General features: G+C 42.1%; 1 protein-coding gene across 3 annotated transcripts in view; it reads right to left on the minus strand.

Annotated features, from left to right (window-relative positions):
• Positions 1 to 17,654, minus strand: part of LOC120944042 (sodium channel protein type 2 subunit alpha-like) — a 317,686-nt gene that overhangs the window by 13,400 nt on the left and 286,632 nt on the right. For all 3 annotated transcript variants that reach the window (XM_040357809.1, XM_040357807.1, XM_040357808.1), the window contains exons 22-25: positions 12,350 to 12,631; positions 7,007 to 7,060; positions 2,250 to 2,387; positions 196 to 300 (exon numbers count right to left, since the gene is read on the minus strand). In XM_040357809.1, the coding sequence (XP_040213743.1) occupies positions 196 to 300; positions 2,250 to 2,387; positions 7,007 to 7,060; positions 12,350 to 12,631 (579 nt within the window). The remainder of the gene's footprint in view (positions 1 to 195; positions 301 to 2,249; positions 2,388 to 7,006; positions 7,061 to 12,349; positions 12,632 to 17,654) is intronic.

Consider the following 17,654-nt stretch of genomic DNA (forward strand, 5'->3'; position numbering starts at 1 on the left):
TCAGAGATTGTTCACATGGTCAATCTTTGGGAACACTTGAGTACAAGATTGCAGTGTGACTGACTATGACGTTTTCCCTGTACCACACATGTTTTGCCAGTAGCCATGGCATACAGTTTGAATTTGGCAAATGTCAAGTCTGTTTCCTTGCAAGGAAGGATATTATAGTAGGTACCAGTAATATGACACACTTACCGGTGGTCTTGGAATGGGCTTTTGTGGCTTCTTGGACCCCAGTTTTTTCATGGCATTATAATATTTCTTTTGCTCCTCTGTCATGAAGATGTCTTGACCTCCAAAGTAAAGAACGAGAATAAAAACTGTTTACAATCTTGTCAATGTAGTATAGAGCACATTGGTGTGATTTTTTAAATAGTCTAAATATATTGGCCCGGATTCACATACATCGGCGCATATTTATGTGGGCATAGCGTATCTAATATACGATACGCCGACGCAGCGCACAGATGCAAGCACTGGATTCACAAAGCACTCGCTCCCTCTCGCTCTTAAAGATACGCTGGGTTTCCTCGGTGTAAGCCAGCGTAGGTGGAAGTGGGCGTGAGCCATGCTAATGAGGCGTGACCCCATGCAAATGATGGATTGAGCGTCATAAATATACGAATAACGTACTCCCTAAGATATGTCGGATCACTGCCTACGTCGTGAAGGTAACCTATGCCCAGCCCTATTCACGTACTATGTAAACGACAAAAGATACGACGGCTTGTGTTCCCTGGTCCATATCTTTGCATGAGTTGCGCCTCCTATATGGGGAATAACTTTACGCCGGACGTACGACTTACGCAAACCGCATATATTATGCGCCAGGGCGCAACTACGTTCGTGAGTCGGCGTATCTCCCTCATTTGCATATGTGCATAGAAAATCTATGGGAGCGGCAAATGCGCCCAGCGTAAATATGCGCCCACGATACGATGGCGTAGGAAAGTTACGTTGGTCGGATGCAGCCTATTTTCAGGCGTATCTCAGTTTATGGGCACGGCGCATAGATACGACTGCGCATACTTACACTTACGTGGCGTCGTATCTGGAGATACGTCGGCGTAAGTGCTTTTTGAATCCGGGCCATTATGTTCTGGTTCTACAGCTTAGTCTTCAGCACACTTTTTCTAAAGTATCACCTGGATGAGGTTTTAAAATAAAAACAATATTTTGTGTAAAATTAGGGATTGGGGTATGTCTGTAGGTCCTGATTGTGTGGATGTGGCTGTGTAATGTGTATATGTATGTGTGTTTTATATTTTATTTTTTGTACAAAGGGCCAGATTCACATAGCCCGGGCGCAGCGTAACGTAACCGATTTAGGTTACACCGCCGCAAATTTTCTGTCTAAGTGCCTGATCCACAAAGCACTTACCTGGAAATTTGCGGCGGTGTATCCTAAATCCGTCCGGCGCAAGGCGGGCCAATTCAAATGGGGCGGGTACCATTTAAATTAGGCGCGCTCCTGCGCCGGACGTACTGCGCATGCTCCCGACGCAAATTTCCAGACGTGCTTTGCGCGAAATTACGACGCGCCGACGTTTTGTGAATTGCAACGTGAAAAAAAGACTTGTGCCGGAATTTTTTTTTTTTTTAAAAATTCAAAAGCGACGCGGGAAAGACGGGTATACTTTTACATGGTGTAGTAATTTTACACTTTGTAAAAGGTGCCCTATCTTTGCGACGGCAAACTAACACTTGCGGCGATGTAATGACGGGAAAAAGTTTCGTGGATCGCCGTAACTGCTAATTTGCATACCCGACGCTGGTTTACGACGCAAACTCCCCCCAGCGGCGGCCGCGGTACTGCATCCTAAGATCCGACAGTGTAAAACTATTACACCTGTCGGATCTTAGGGATATCTATGCGTAATTGATTCTATGAATCAGTCGCATAGATAGAAACAGGGATACGACGGAGTATCAGCAGATACGCCGTCGTATCCCTTTTGTGAATCTGGCCCAAAGTTTCTAACTTTCATAGCGGTGCAGCCATGCCCCTCCATTGACATTTGGCATAGGCAACCTACAAACACTATTATTGAACGGTAATGGCTCCATGTAGTGATCAGTTGACTGGAGAAGGAGCCTGGGACACACTTCTGCCAGAAAAGCCTGTTTGTATTTCTAGGTTTGATTGTGGAATCTAAACAGTAGTCTAAATTCTGTTCCAGTGAAGAAAGATAATATACCATGATGCTAGACAAACCATTCAAATAACGGTGTTATTTTATTATACTTATCTTTTTTTTTTGTTGGTTGAAATTGTCAATAATAACACCAATGAAGAGGTTCAGAGTGAAAAAGGAGCCAAATATGATAAAGATGACAAAGTATAAATACATATATAAGTTGTCTTCATATTTAGGTTGCTCTTGCAGCTGTGAATTGAAGTTTAAAAATATAAAAAGGACAATAAGTAAAATATATAGTGACCCAGTATTACCCTTTTTCATTATTTTGCATATACTAAAAATCAATTAATCATTCATTCATACCCGAGCGTTTTGTAGCTTAAAGCTCCAAAACGCTCAACGCGGTTTGTAGTTGTGCCTGTTCACGCCTGAAAGTAGTGTCCCTTGAAGCTTGGAGCTTGTAAAAGTACAGAGCTGCAAGCCTTAACTTCAAGTATTCTGGCCCCAACAGACTTCAATGGAAGCGCCTGAAAAATGTGCAAAACTTGTGAAATTGTACATATCGCACTTCTTTTCCCTAGCAAGTAGCCACCAAGGATGCTCAGCTCAAGTGTAAATGCAGCCTTCCTTTCTTTCAAGCTGTTTGGGCATCTACATATGCAGTATGGCAACTCATTTTAGTCAATAACCATGGTACCCAACTTCTAAAATCATATTTAAATCGTAAATCTAATTATGACCAGACAACAGATGTTGATTTACTAAAGTAATAGATACTGTTGACTTAGCAAAGTGTTTGTGAATAAGGTAAAGATGTGTTCACTTTACAGTGATTATAAAGCTTTGTTTTTTTTTAAACAAAAATAACAAATATGCCTATACTTACCTGCTCTGTGCAATGATTTTGCACAGAGCAGCCCTGATCCTCTTCTTCTGGGATCCCCGTCGGTGCTCCAAGCCCCTCCCATGGAAATCTGTCTATTCACATAGACAGCGGGACCTGGCCCTGCCCCCCCACTCCCGGGCCACAGCATTTGATTGACAGCAGTGGGAGTCAATCGTCACACTGCTATCAATCTGTTCCAATGGGGAGAGAGAGACAGCTTGTGATAGGCTCAGGTAAGGAAGAGGGGGGGGGGGGGGTTGGGGGGTATCTGCAGCACAGAAGGTTTTTGCATATAATACATTACAGTGAAAAACCTTAAACGACAAGTATGGGTTTTTGTTTTTTTGAAGAATCATACGTACCTAGGTGTATGTAGCATCAGTCTGATGCTGCATTTGTCCCCCGGCGCCTCTACACTGACAACCAAGTGATTGAACACCGCTGATTACTTGGTTCTCACAGCTCCGTGAGCAGAGAGCTGGTCACTGTCAATCAGCAGCTCTCTGCTCTGCTTCCTCCTCGCTCACTACAGTGCTGTGAAGGGGGCGGGGGAGGCTGGCTCAGGCTCTCAGCGGCTCACTCAGAGCCTGGGCCGCGTGCCTGTCCAGGGATCTGGCAGATTCCGACTCTGTAGTTGTGATGAAAAAGGGATTGCCACTCTCAAACAGGAGTTCCATGGAATACACGCCCTAATGAGGCACGCAGGTGCAGGCTCTGCATGCGATCAAGAGACAAAAGAATATACCTGGACGGCCGCACTCTGATGCAACACCTTTACTGGTGGTAAAATCCAGTAAAAACCGTCAATCCATACTGTACAGAAGGGGGAATGTAGCAGCTGATGCGTTTCACACCTAAATTTCATGCTTAAATATAGCTCATGATTAAGCACCAAATTTAGGTGTGAAATGCCTATAAAGGTGTTGCATCGGAGTGCGGCCGTCCAGGTCTATTCTTTTGTCTCCATAGTCGTGATGACGCAGAGCCTAGACTGACTTCTGTAAAGTCTGCAGAGAGCGGACTTCATCCCAAAAAAGTGCAAAACGAACTGCACTCCTGTGATCCATAAAAAAAAGAACAGCCAAATAAGCTTTGGCAGTACTTATCCTTTAAAGCCTCGTACACACGATCAGTCCATCCGATGAGAACGGTCTGAAGGACAGTTGTCATAGTTTAACCGATGAAGCTGACTGATAGTCCGTCACGCCTACACACCATAGGTTAAATAACCGATAGTGTCAGAACGCGGTGACGTAAAACACAATGACGTGCTGAAAAAAAACGAAGTTCAATGCTTCCAAGCATGCATCGACTTGATTCTGAGCATGCGTGGATTTTTAACCGATGGTCGTGCCTACTAACGATCGTTTTTGACCTAACGGTTAGGAATCCATTGGTTAAATTTAAAGCAAGTTGGCTTTTTTTAACCTATGGTTAAATAACCTATGGGGCCCACACACGATCGGTTTTGAGCGATGAAAACGGTCCATCAGACCGTTGTCCTCTGGTTAACCTATCATGTGTACGAGGCCTAAGGCTTTAGAATCATTTTAATCATTAAATCAAGTACAAGCAAAAAAAAAATTTATTATACACGACTGTGTATGGTCAACAAGTGAACACATCCTGTACAGGAAGGAATTTTTTCCCCTGCTGTAGCAAATTGGATCATGCTCTGCTGGGGTTTTTTGCCTTCCTCTGGATCAGTGTTTCTCAATTCCAGTCCTCAGGCCCCCCCAACAGGTCAGGTTTTCAGGATTTCCATTATTTTGCACAGGTGATTTGATCAGTTTCACTGCCTTAGTAATCACCACAGCCTTTTCATCTGAGGGAAATCCTGAAAACCTGACCTGTTGGGGGGGGCCTGAGGACTGGAATTGAGAAACACTGCTCTGGATCAACTGTGGGTATGGAGTTGGGTGTATGGGATTGTACTGTGTTTTTTATTTTGTTTGTTTATTTTTTGTGGTTGAACTGGATGGACTTGTGTCTTTTTTCAACCTGACTAACTATGTAACTATAAGTAAGCAGACATTCACCTTGCTAAATGCACAATCTCTGCTCCTTTAATAAATCAACACAAATACGTAATTTATCTGCACTGGTTATGAATATTCAGGAAACACTGGTTTACAGAAACTGAACTTCAGTTATCAGAACCCCCTCTGATATGTATTGCAGGAATAGAAATGTTAATTTTTAAAATACACACTATTTAAAAAAAATGCTGTTATGTCGACATTATAGTTTTCTGAAGGCTGCTATACAGAAATTGTCATTTCCGAGTATCATTCAATTAACAATAATTTTTCTACCTATTGCTCAAAGCAAACAACACTACACGCTTTGTGCCCCTTAAATACTCATATGATCTCTGAAAATAAAGAGCTGCTTCCAAAAAAAAAGCTAGCAAAGTGGAATGACCCCAATTTTTGAACACCTGTATTCAGAAAGTACTTTTCTAAATACAGAAGTCTGTAGCCAATAGTGCAACTGACAGCTACTGTGTGTCATTTGGGCATCTTAGGCCTCGTACACACGACCGAGGATCTCGACGGGCGAAACACATCGTTTTGCTCGTCGAGTTCCTTGTTAGGCTGTCGAGGAACTCGACGTGCCAATTTTCTCCATTCTCGTAGAGGAAAAAGAGAACATGCTCAGTTTCCTCGTCGAAAAATGTACACACAACCGGTTTCCTCTGCTAAAAAAAAAACCAGCAAGTTTCTTGCTGGTTTTTGCCGAGAAACTCGGTCGTGTGTACGAGGCCTCATAGGCTTGCAATGTCAGAAGAAACTAAAAATACAATCTTTGTGTGCAACATCCAAGCAGGAAGCAGAGCCTGTGTATGTAATAAAGAAATGTGGCTTCCTCCATATACTTATAGAATTAGGTACCGTATATACTCGAGTATGAAGCCTCGTACACACGACCGAGGAACTCGACGGGCGAAACACATTGTTTTCCTCGTCGAGTTCCTTGTTAGGCTGTCGAGGAACTCGACAAGGCAAGTTTCTCCATTCCCGTCGAGGAAAAAGAAGACATGCTCTCTTTTTGGCTCGACGGGATCCTTGACAATTTCCTCGTCGAAAAATGTACACACAACCGGTTTCCTCGGGATAAAAACAACCCCAGCAAGTTTCTTGCTGGTTTTTGCCGAGAAACTCGGTCGTGTGTACGACGCCTAAGACGAGTTTTTCAGCACATTTTTTTCCGCTTATACTCGAGTCACCTTTTTGCACCTGATCTCCCGGACTTTGGGGACCCGGTACTGGCCGGCCTTACAAACTTGGCACACATGTAGCCCCACTCTTCCTCTACAAGTGTGCAACGTTTTTTGGCTGGGGGACCTACGGCTGGGGAGCACCGATTTTTCAAAGCCGGGCACCCCCTCCATAGACTCCTATGTTAAACCTCAATCTAGTCATGGACACAGTGAGGCATGGACACAGTGAGGCATGGGCACAGTGAGGCATTGACACAGTGAGGTATGGGCACAGTGAGGCATGGACACAGTAAAGCATAGACATGGACACAGTGAGGAAAAGTGAGGCACAGTGAGGCATGCAGATGGACACCCTAGGCTTATACTCAAGTTTTCCTAATTTTTTGTGGTAAAATTAGGTGCCTTGGCTTATATTCGGGTCGGCTTATACTCGAGTATATATGGTACTTTATATAAAAAAAATAAGTTAACACAGATATTATTAATTGCATATTTTTTGTAGTAATTACATTAATTGCATTTTTATAATATTATATTACAATACCGTTGTATGTAAGTATATTATTAATAACATCAATTTTATTTTACATGTTTACCTAAAAAAATAACTGAAGAGGCTATATATTCATGTTAAACATTTGCCATCAGAGAAAGCCAACAGTAGCTCTCGATCAGACCTCTGCCCACACATATCATCCTAATGATGACCAACTGATCTTACATAAATAACAGAAGTTGTTCATAATCTTTACCAACCTTTCGCGAGTCAACTGCAGCGTACATAATATCCATCCAGCCTTTAAACGTTGCCTAAAAATATTTAGAGATTTCTATAGTTAGGCGCATTGAAGTCAGAAAAAACATGTAGGTTTTACTGGGCTACATATAAATTGTATGACAGATTTCCCAACATTAAAATTGCCCACACATGATGGTCAAAGCTGGCAATATACTAACAATATAAGACATTTTGTTAAGCCTCTTTAGTTACCATAGCTTAAAGATTATATATGGGACATTTTGACACATTCATTTGCCAATCAGACATTTTGGGGTGATATGTTAACCACTTGCCGACCGCCCTATAGCAGTTTTACCGCTACAGGGCGGACGTGCTGCGCAGGATCATGTATATACAGCCGGCAGCTCGTTGTGATTCCTGCTGTGATTCTACATCTCCCAATATCCGTCGGTGTCCGCCAGCACCCGCTGATCGTTTGGCACACAGACAGATCGGCAGTCTACCTATGTAAATGAGGCACATCGCCATTCTGTCAATACAGACGGCATGGATACCTGCAAAATAGGGACATGGATCTATGCCTTCCTCTTTCAAAAGCACCTCCCCATAGTAATAAAACACTGGCTAGGCACACAGTTAAACCTTTGATTGCTCCTGATGTTAACCCCTTCCCAGCCAGTGTCATTAGTACAGTGACAGTGCATATTTTTAGCACTGATCACAGAAATAATGTCATTGGTCCCCAAAAAAGTGTCTGTTAGTGTCCAATTTGTCCACCGCAATATCGCAGTCCCGCTATAAGTTGCTGATTGCTGCCATTAGTAGTAAAAAATAAATAAATAATTAAAAATTCCATAAATATATCCCATAGTTTGTAGACGCTATAACTTTTCTGCAAAGCAATCAATATATGTTTATTGGGATTTTTTGTAGAAGAATACATTATGGTCTACATTGATAAAGAAAATAATTTATTTTTTATTTTTTATTTGATGTGTTTTATAGCAGAAAGGAAAAAATATTGTTTTATGTTTCAAAATTGTCGTTCTTTTTTATAAAAACCGCAGCGGTGATCAAATACCACCTAAAAATAGCTCTATTTGTGGGGAAAAATGGACATACATTTTATTTGGGTACAGCAGCGCAATTATCAGTTAAAGTAACGCACTGCCTTATCGCAAAAAATGGCCTGGTCCAGAAGGGGGGTAAATGTTCTGGAGCTGAAGTGGTTAAAGTAAATCTGTACTGCAAAGGTTCTGAGGCTTATGTTACCAACCAATTGTTCTGGAAATCCTAATTGCATTGCTAAATGTTGATCCAGTGGTGTTAGCACTTTCTCAGTCAATGGCCCAGAGCAAATATACTGATTAGGAATATCGGGCCAAATTCTCAAAAAACCTGCCTAACTTAACTTTCAGCAGTTAAGTTACACAGGCGTTAAATTTCTACCTAAGTGCCCGATCCACAAAGCACTTACCTAGAAATTACACGCTGTGTAACCTGAGTGCCTCCGTCGCAAGGCGGTCGTCTGCTCAAGGGGTGATTCCTATTCAAATGAGGCGCGCTCCCGCGCCGGACGTTCAGCGCATGCGTGTGACGTCATTTTTCCCGATGTGCATCGCGCGAACGTACTTCACGCCGGGCTTTGTGGATCGCGACGGGACAATAAAGTTGCGTCGGGGAAAAAAAAAAATACGCGCCGGGAAAAAAAATTCAAAATTTAAAAAAAAACGTGGCGATCGAAAAAAAGGTCTGGTTTTACATGGTGTACTAACTTTACACATTGTAAAACCAGCCCTAATTTTACGCGTGCAAATCGTAACTTACGCAGAAAACACAAAGCTTAAAAGCTTTGTGGATCTGCTTAAGTCCTCATTTGCATACGCAAAGCGGCATTTCGACTCGAAATGCCCCCAGCGGCGGATGCGGTACTGCATCCTAAGATCCGACAGTGTAAGTCTATTACAGATGTCGGATCTTCTGACTATCTTTGGAAAAATCCTTCTGAGGATCGTTTCCAAAGATAGCCACAGGGATACGCAGGCTGAACAGCAGCTCCGCCTGCGTATCTCCTTTGAAGATTTGGCCCATCGTCTTCACTTGACATTTCCGATTCCAAGTAATTTGCAGACCAGTGTCTCAGAAAGTACATAAGCCAGGCAACTAGCATTTTCAAATGGTGGTAAGCACGGGCAGTCTTAGGGCCCTTTCACACGGAGCGGATCAGTAATGATCCACTCCTTGTGTCCGCTTTGCTCAGCGGGGATCCTCCGTAAAATCCCCGCTGAGCTGGCCGCTGACAGGGCGGTCCCCGCACACTGTGCGGGGACCGCCCTGTGTTTCCTCCGCTCTCCCCTATGGGGGATCTGATGAACACGGACCATATGTCCGTGTTCATCCTATCCGATCCGGCAGACGGAAGAAAAATAGGATTTCTTCCGTCTGCAAATGCGGATCTTTGCGGAGGCGGACAAATTACGGGTGTCAGCGGATGTTTATCCTCTGACAGCCGTAATCACATAGGGACCCATGTATGTCCCGTTTTCATTCGCAAACGGACGGATGAAAATGCGGACATACGGTCCGCTAGTGTGAAAGGGCCCTTAATGTTTCTCTCAGTACAGGTTTCTGTTAAAAGAGTTTTTTTTTTAATCGCTTCAGCCCCGGAAGATTTTACCCCCTTCCTGACCAGAGCACCTTTTACGATTTGGCACTGCTTCGCTTTAACTGACAATTGCGCGGTCGTGCGACGCTGTACCCAAACAAAATTTGCATCCTTTTTTTCCCCCCACAAATAGAGATTTCTTTAGGTGGCATTTGATCACCTCTGCGGTTTTTATTTTTTGCCCTATAAACAAAAGAACAGCGACAATTTTGAAAAAAAACACAATATATTCTACTTTTTGCTATAATAAATATCCCACATTAAAAAAAAAATATATGTTTTCCTCAGTTTAGACCGATATGTATTCTTCTACACATTTTTGGTAAAAAAAAAACAATAAGCTTATATTGATTGGTTTGCACAAAAGTTATAGCGTCTACAAAATAGGGGATAGAATTATGACATTATTATTTATTTTTTTACTAGTAATGGCGGCGATCAGGATATTTATCAGGATTAGGACATTATGACGGACACATTGGACACTTTTGACACATTTCCGGGACCATTGACAATTTTACAGCGATCAGTCTATAAATATGCACTGATTACTGTAAAAATGCCACTTGCAGGGAAGGGGTTAACACTAGGGGGCGATGAAGGGGTTAACCTGTGTTCCCTTTACACACACAGATCCCAGTTCTCGCTGTGTCACGAGTGATCGCGGGTGCCGGGTCAGATCTGGGGCCAGCAGAGGGTGCATGCCTCTGGCGGCGCGCGCCATTAGTGGCCACAGAGCGAATCGATGTAACATAACGTCGTTTCGCCCAGCCAAGCCATGCTGCCACAGTAAAACTGCGGCTGCTGCTCGGCAAGTGGTTAATAAAGAAAGTCTGTAATTGCATCATTCATTCCATCAAATGCAGGAAATGATTTGCATTTTTTAAAACTTACCTGCACATAATTGAGTGTTTTAAATGAACACATATAAAAATGGCTAAAAGTAGAAATTACTTCCGTTTAGTAAGTTACATGCAATAGGTGGCAAAAGAGCTTCATTAGGGATCTTAAAGTTTTAAAGCCCAAACAGAGCGGAAGAGACAGAACCCCTAAAAAATTTTTTTTTGTGATCTGTGTATTACCTCCAACAACCAGGCCAAGCCAATATTGCTTTTCTCTTCTATAAGAATATACAAACAAGGAAGAGGCCACTCCATATGAGTAATCACTGCAGTCCGGATGTGCTGGGTGCTCGCCATGGCTCGCCACCGGTGATCAACAGGAAGAAAAGAACAGCTGCACACCACATGAACGTTCCAACGATTTTATTCCAAAATTAGCAAATGACAGCCAACAAAGACAGAGGGCCAGATTCACAGTGGACTTACGACGGCGTATCTCCACGTACGCCGTCGTAAGTCCCAATGTGAGCCGTCGTATCTATGCGCCTTATTCTTAGAATCAGTTACGCATATATTTGGCCAAGATACGAGCGGCGTAAGTCTCCTACGCCGTTGTATCTTGGGTGTATATTTACGCTGGCCGCAAGGGGCGCTTCCGTAGATTTACACGTCGAATATGTAAATTAGGTATATACGCCGATTCACGAACGTACTTGCGCCCGCTACGCCGTTTACGTTAGGCTTACGTCTGGCGTAAAGTTACCCCTGCTATATGAGGCGCAGCCAATGCAAAGTATGGACTTCGGCAAGCGTATCTTTTTACATCGTTTACGTAAGTCGTATGTGAATGGGGCTGTGCGTAGGTTACGTTCACGTCACTGGCATTGGGCCTGACGTATCTTATGGAGTAAATTCGACGTGATACTGAGCATGCGCGCGCATGCGACGTACGATCGGCACTTCATTTGCATGGGGTCACGGCTCATTTTAATAAAACACGCCCACCTCTTCCACATTTGAATTACGCGGGCTTACGCCGGCCAATTTACGCTACGCCGCCGCAACTTACGGAGCAAGTGCTTTGTGAATACAGCACTTGCCTGTCTAAGTTGCGGAGGCGTAGCGTAAATAGGATATGCTACGCCCGCACAAAAATACGCCCATATACGTGAATCTGGCCCAGAGTGTCCAAACCCAGGATGAGTTCAAACAATTATGAAGAAGCACTGAGGTCAGTGTGAAACGTGTAACCTCCTGGGTTTGGACACTCTGCCTTTGTTGGCCGTCATTTGCTAATTTTGGAATAAAATTGTTGGAACGTTCATGCAGCCGTTCTTTTCTTCCTCTTCTATAAGAGAACTGTGACACTGACATGTGAGGCCCCGTACACACGACCGAGGAACTCGACGTGCCAAACACATCGAGTTCCTCGTCGAGTTCAGTGTGGAAGCCGCCGAGGAACTTGGCGGGCCGACTTTTCCCATTGACTAACGAGAAAATAGAGAACATGTTCTCTTTTCGGCCCGACGAGTTCCTCGTCGGCTTCCTCGCTGAAAAGTGTACACACGACCGAGTTTCTCGCTAGAATCCAGCTCCGACCGATTTTCTGGCTGAATTCTGCCGAGAAACTCGATCGTGTGTACGGGGCCTGAGATTATTTCCTTCTTTGCATCCCAAAGAGCTTTAGGAAGCCAACATGTGGTTCAACTTTCCAGTAACTACATGCAAAAACAAATATGGTCTAACTTGGTAAAACAGGCCTTTAAATTGAAAAAGAGTATTCACTACACACAACCATGAGCATCTACAAATACTGAAATAACAGAATTAATTAAAATTGTTTTACTTACCACTTGGAGTAAAGCAAGATAACCAGCTCCTACATTATCAAAATTGACTTTAACGTTCTTCCACCTCGCACTTTCGTTGGCCTTTATTAGCTGCATGCATTCCGACTGGTTTTCAACTTTAGTAATTGAGATCATTTCACCAGTAGTAGTATTAACGCAATGATAATACTTTCCCGCAAACAAATTGACGCCCATTATACTGAAAATCAACCAGAATATCAGACAAACCAGTAGCACGTTCATAATGGAGGGAATGGCTCCGATCAGTGCATTTACAACCACCTAGTATAATAATTGGGAAGAAAGAAAACACGTCATTTCTGATGCTGTGGAGAATTTGTGTTTTCAATCTGTTTTCAGACATGGAGAAAACTAAAAAAAATCTAAACAGATGGATTGTGTGGGAAAGAAATCACATACCACATACAAAAAAGAAACTATACAGTATAAAAAAAATAAAGACCTGATAGTGGAAAGATGAACTCACATAAATGTAAACTGCAGAAAAAAAAGGAGATAAAATGTTAAAATAAAGGATGTAACAAAACACGTCATGGAATAAAGAAAACCAAACAGAAAACCAAATTATATCAAGAAATAATAAAATGAAGGATGAGTGACAGTTAAAATATGCTGGATAATAGTGTTTGCATTACAAAAATCTGTTATAAAAAGGCAGCACATATTTCAGTTCAAAACATGCACTATTTTAAATTTGGTTGCACATGCTCTACACAGCCAAGGGTAGATTGGAATTGTGATAGACATGCATTATCTAAAATAATGTACTTTTAACTGTCAAATGTTGCATATCTTTTTAATAGTTTAGAATTAGCAGATAACTCATATAGCTGTCACGTGTGTCCAGATAACAGATCCTGTGACTATACTACTATGAGAAAGGAAAGTACATCAGGGTAGAATCATACTTCAGACTATTAATGACTTGTGATGTCATTAATAGTCGAGTTACAAAACCCTTTTTTGGATTTCAGTACAAGTAACTGGATTTCAGAGCAAGAACTGTGCTATATTCCATTCTCAGATGCTGACACAGACTTATTTTTAAAAAGTCTTGGCTCCATGCACACTGAAGCTGATAAACTGCAGTTTATTGGCGTTTTGGCTTTTTTTTTTAAAGCCCATAAACTGAACTCTATGTTAGCCTATGTGCCCATGCACACCTGGGCGTTTTTTAGAGTTAATGAGCTTTGGAGTTTATTTGGCTTTTGGCTGAACGCCCGAAATTTGCGTTCAAAGTGCAGTTTTTTGGCGGGAAAAGACGCTCAAAAACGCAAAACGCAGAAAAACGCTAAAAAACGCTCAAAGCCGCTGGTGCCAGCGTTTTTTAGTGTTTTTTAATCCATTGAAAAAAAAAAAAGTATAAAAAAGGTACACTGAAAAACGCTGATTAAAGCTATTGCAAAAACGCTAAAAAAACATTGAAAGGCTCCCTGCAAAGCTACTGGCGTTTTTTTTATAGCTTTTATCAGCTTCAGTGTGCATGGAGCCTTAGGCTTCATTTCCATGGACGTTTTTACAGCCACTTTTTTTATCCTTTTTTACAGCTTAAAAACCCTTGTCCATGTTTTTTATCTTTAAATTTTTTTTTTGAGCTGCGACAGGGTTTTTGAGCGTTTTTTAACGTCTGGCGTTTTTACAGCTCTAAGGCTGGAGCTTCAGAACGCACTGGTCCTGGGGTTTTTTTTTGCAGCTTAAAAACGGCTCAGCCATCTACAGCTCAAAAACGTCATGGTGGGCATGAGGCCATAGACTAACATGGAGAGCCGTTTTTAAGCTGCAAAAAAAGCTCAGAAAAGTGGCTGTAAAAACGTCCAAAAACGTCCATGGAAATTAAGCCTTGAGGCCGGGTACTCACGAGCAAACATGTATGGTGAAAGCGGTCCGTCGGACCGTTTTCACCATACATGTCTGCCAGAGGGCTTCTGTACGATGGTTGTACACACCATCGTACAGAAGTCCGCGCGTAAACAATACGCGGGGCGTGTCCGCGGTGTCGCCGCGTCGATGACGCGGTGTCGCCGCGACAATGACGCGGCGACGTGGGCGGCCCGCCTTTAAAATGCTTCCACGCATGCGTCGAAGTCATTCGACGCATGCGAGGGACGGCGGGCGCCTGGACATGTACGGTAGGTCTGTACTGACGACCGTACATGTCCGAGCGGGCAGAATTCCAGCGGACTGTTTTAAAACAAGTCCAGGAATATTTGTCTGCTGGGAAAAGGCCCGGCGGGCAAATGTTTGCTGGAATTCGGCCCGCTCGCGCCCACACACGACCAAACATGTCTGCTGAAACTGGCCTGCGGGCCAGTTTCAGCAGACATGTTTGCTCGTGAGTATGGGGCCTTACACTTCGAAAACATTATTATAAAATGTAGAAAATGTAAAAAACATTTATGCTTTAAATAAACAAATTCTTTTAACTTGCCAGTGTTACCTTTGCTTTTAAAGTCTCTAATATCTTACTCTATATAAAGCTAAAGTCTTTTTTTTTTAATAACAGCTGGAAGCAATAGGGGTTATTTAAAAAAGGGTTCTGTCCAATGTTCCAACCAATGAAAGATTTAGAGTTCACATTTATATTTTTAGAGAGAATCTTGGATGCCTGCAAATAAAGCAGCAAATTCCCAAAAGGCCTCCAACTAGGATAACTGTTACATCACTTGCAGAATGAAACCCATCCAATATTGAATGTTCTGCACAGACTAATGCTGCGTACACACACGATCGGAAATTCCGACAAATGTTGTCTGAAATTCCGACCGTCAAGAACGCAGTGACGTACAACACTACGACGAGCCGAGAAAAATTAAGTTCAATGTTACCGAGCATGTGTAGGATTTTTGTGTGTCAGAATTGCATACAAATGATCTGAAAATTTGAGAACCAGCTCTCAAAGTTTTGCTGTCGGAAATTACAACAGAAAACGTCCGATGGAGCCTACACATCGAACTTTTCTTTTCGGAATTTTCGATCGTGTGTACGCGGCATAAGGGGTCAGCTGACGCTACTCTAAGAGAAGGTGTGGGCAGCAATAGGCAGCAGCGGTAGATGCCACTGGTACCATCTATCTGATCTCAAGGTAAGAAGAAAAAGGGAAACAGTTTGTCTACCCCCCCACTCATCCCATCTGTTTAACCCCAAAGATATGAACCCATAGCCCGTATCTACTATTTCCTTCATCTCAATTTTATGAGCAGCTTGAAGTGAACCTATGCTTTCCTTGTGCTGGGAACCATTAAAGGGCCTTGTAAAATGGAGCCCACCCACTCATTGGATGTTCTTTTGCACAGAGTTAGGGGTCAGCTGAGGCTACTCTAAGAGAAGGTGTGGGCAGCAATAGGCAGCAGCGGTAGATGCCACAGGTACCATCTATCTGATCTAAAGGTAAGAAGAAAAAGGGAAACAACAAGATAAGAACAGTTTGTCTACCCCCCCCCCCCCACTCATCCTATCTGCTTTACCCCAAATATATGAACCCATAGCCCATATCTACTATTTCCTTCATCTCAATTTTATGAGCAGCTTGAAGTGAACCTATGCTTTCCTTGTGCTGGGAACCATTAAAGGGCCTTGTAAAATGGAGCCCACCCACCCATTGGATGTTCTTCTGCACAGAGTTAATGGCCAGCTGATGCTACTCTAAATGATAATACTTTGCTCGGCTGAGTATATGTATGCTAGGTGGGGCCATAGCTGCATTGGCCATTTTGCTTGTGTCTTTGGACAAATGCAGCTTGTTTTTTGCATCAATTTAAGACTTTTCTGAGATCATTCAGAATTCATTGCATGTGCATTTAACCTCCTTATTTCCTGCATCTGACCTTTTAATATCATTTTGCATTCCTACAAACTTGTATATAGAAATAAATAGTTCTGATGCGAACAAAAGCCCATCATACAAAGCTGAATTCTTCAGGTGCCTAAGGTGGAGTCAGCACAGGTTGATCTGGGATGCAGATAATTAGACAGTTTCCAAAGTACAGGATCAAAGCTCTTGATTCACAAAAATGTATGCTTTTTGTAAATGACCCATAGTGCTTTAAGTTTCCATTAATAGTTATAACATATTAATAACTAAAACATATTCTAACATATTTGCCAGCAGTTCTACTTTTAAATGAACAATCCTAAACCAGTTTAATATATTTCTATGGCATAAAGTGGAATGAGAATTTAGTATGCATGCATTGGTAAAAAGCATATTTGTTATCATTATTTATACAGTCAGCACAGCAGCAGCATCAACAAGCAATTGTGCCATGCTGTGGTATATTCCCTTTTATAGTTCAACATGCATAAAATCTGTATGTCATATCAGTCTTAAAATACCTATACAGAATTAACCTCTGAAGCTTGTACCACAATGATTTATTTATTAATAAGGTTGTATATTATCTCTTTAAATGTCTGATGGATACAGCATTCTAAAGCAAGTGCTAAAAATGTCATCCATGTTTCTAGTTGTCCATCTATTTCTGCGCCATCTTACTACTTGTAGAATTTTTAATCCCAATTAGGGATAAGGTTTGGGTTCACCACTACTATGGGTTTGCTGTCAGAAATAAGGAAAACCCCATAATGCAGTGCATAACCTTTGCTCCTGGCCAGCCTATACCGTGAAAAAATAAAAAACCCAACATCCTTTTTTTTATAGTGATGTTACTCTTTAATTTTAGTATTGGTATATGGATAGTGACCAGCTTCCCACCTTTCTTATTAGCCCTACAAAAATTCATATTTAAATAACAAGATTGCACTCCCATAGATGTCAGTGGAGTTCGCTGCAGAGTTTGAAAACTTCATGCAAGATTTGTGAAACTCTTTGCAAATTGGATCTGCACAGGCCCATTCATCCCTACTCTACTCCCAATTCACTGACCTCAGACCTCATATACAATCTTTGGCTGTAAAATCTTTATGACCATGAGGCCATACTGAGCTCAACCTTCCCACTCCTACAAAATGAGAAGACCTGGATCAAGTTACTAATAGACATGTGCATTCGTTTTCGTCCAAATGCATTTTCATCCGAATTTCAGGTATTTTCGTTATCGTTTTAACAAATGATAACGAAAGCACAGAAAACGAAAACCGAAAGATCCGACATAAACAAATTTTTTTTTTTCGTTTTCATTGCGGACGAATGCGCCTAACCTTAACTCTATTAGTCCAATATTATTCTACATAAAGAGAAAACATTTGACATAGAGAGAAAAGATTCGACATAGAGAGACATGAAGATTCGACATAGAGAGAAAAGATTTGACATAGAGAGACATGA

The sequence above is a fragment of the Rana temporaria genome, chromosome 6 (genome assembly GCF_905171775.1).
Source record: "Rana temporaria chromosome 6, aRanTem1.1, whole genome shotgun sequence".
Lineage (NCBI taxonomy): Eukaryota > Metazoa > Chordata > Amphibia > Anura > Ranidae > Rana > Rana temporaria.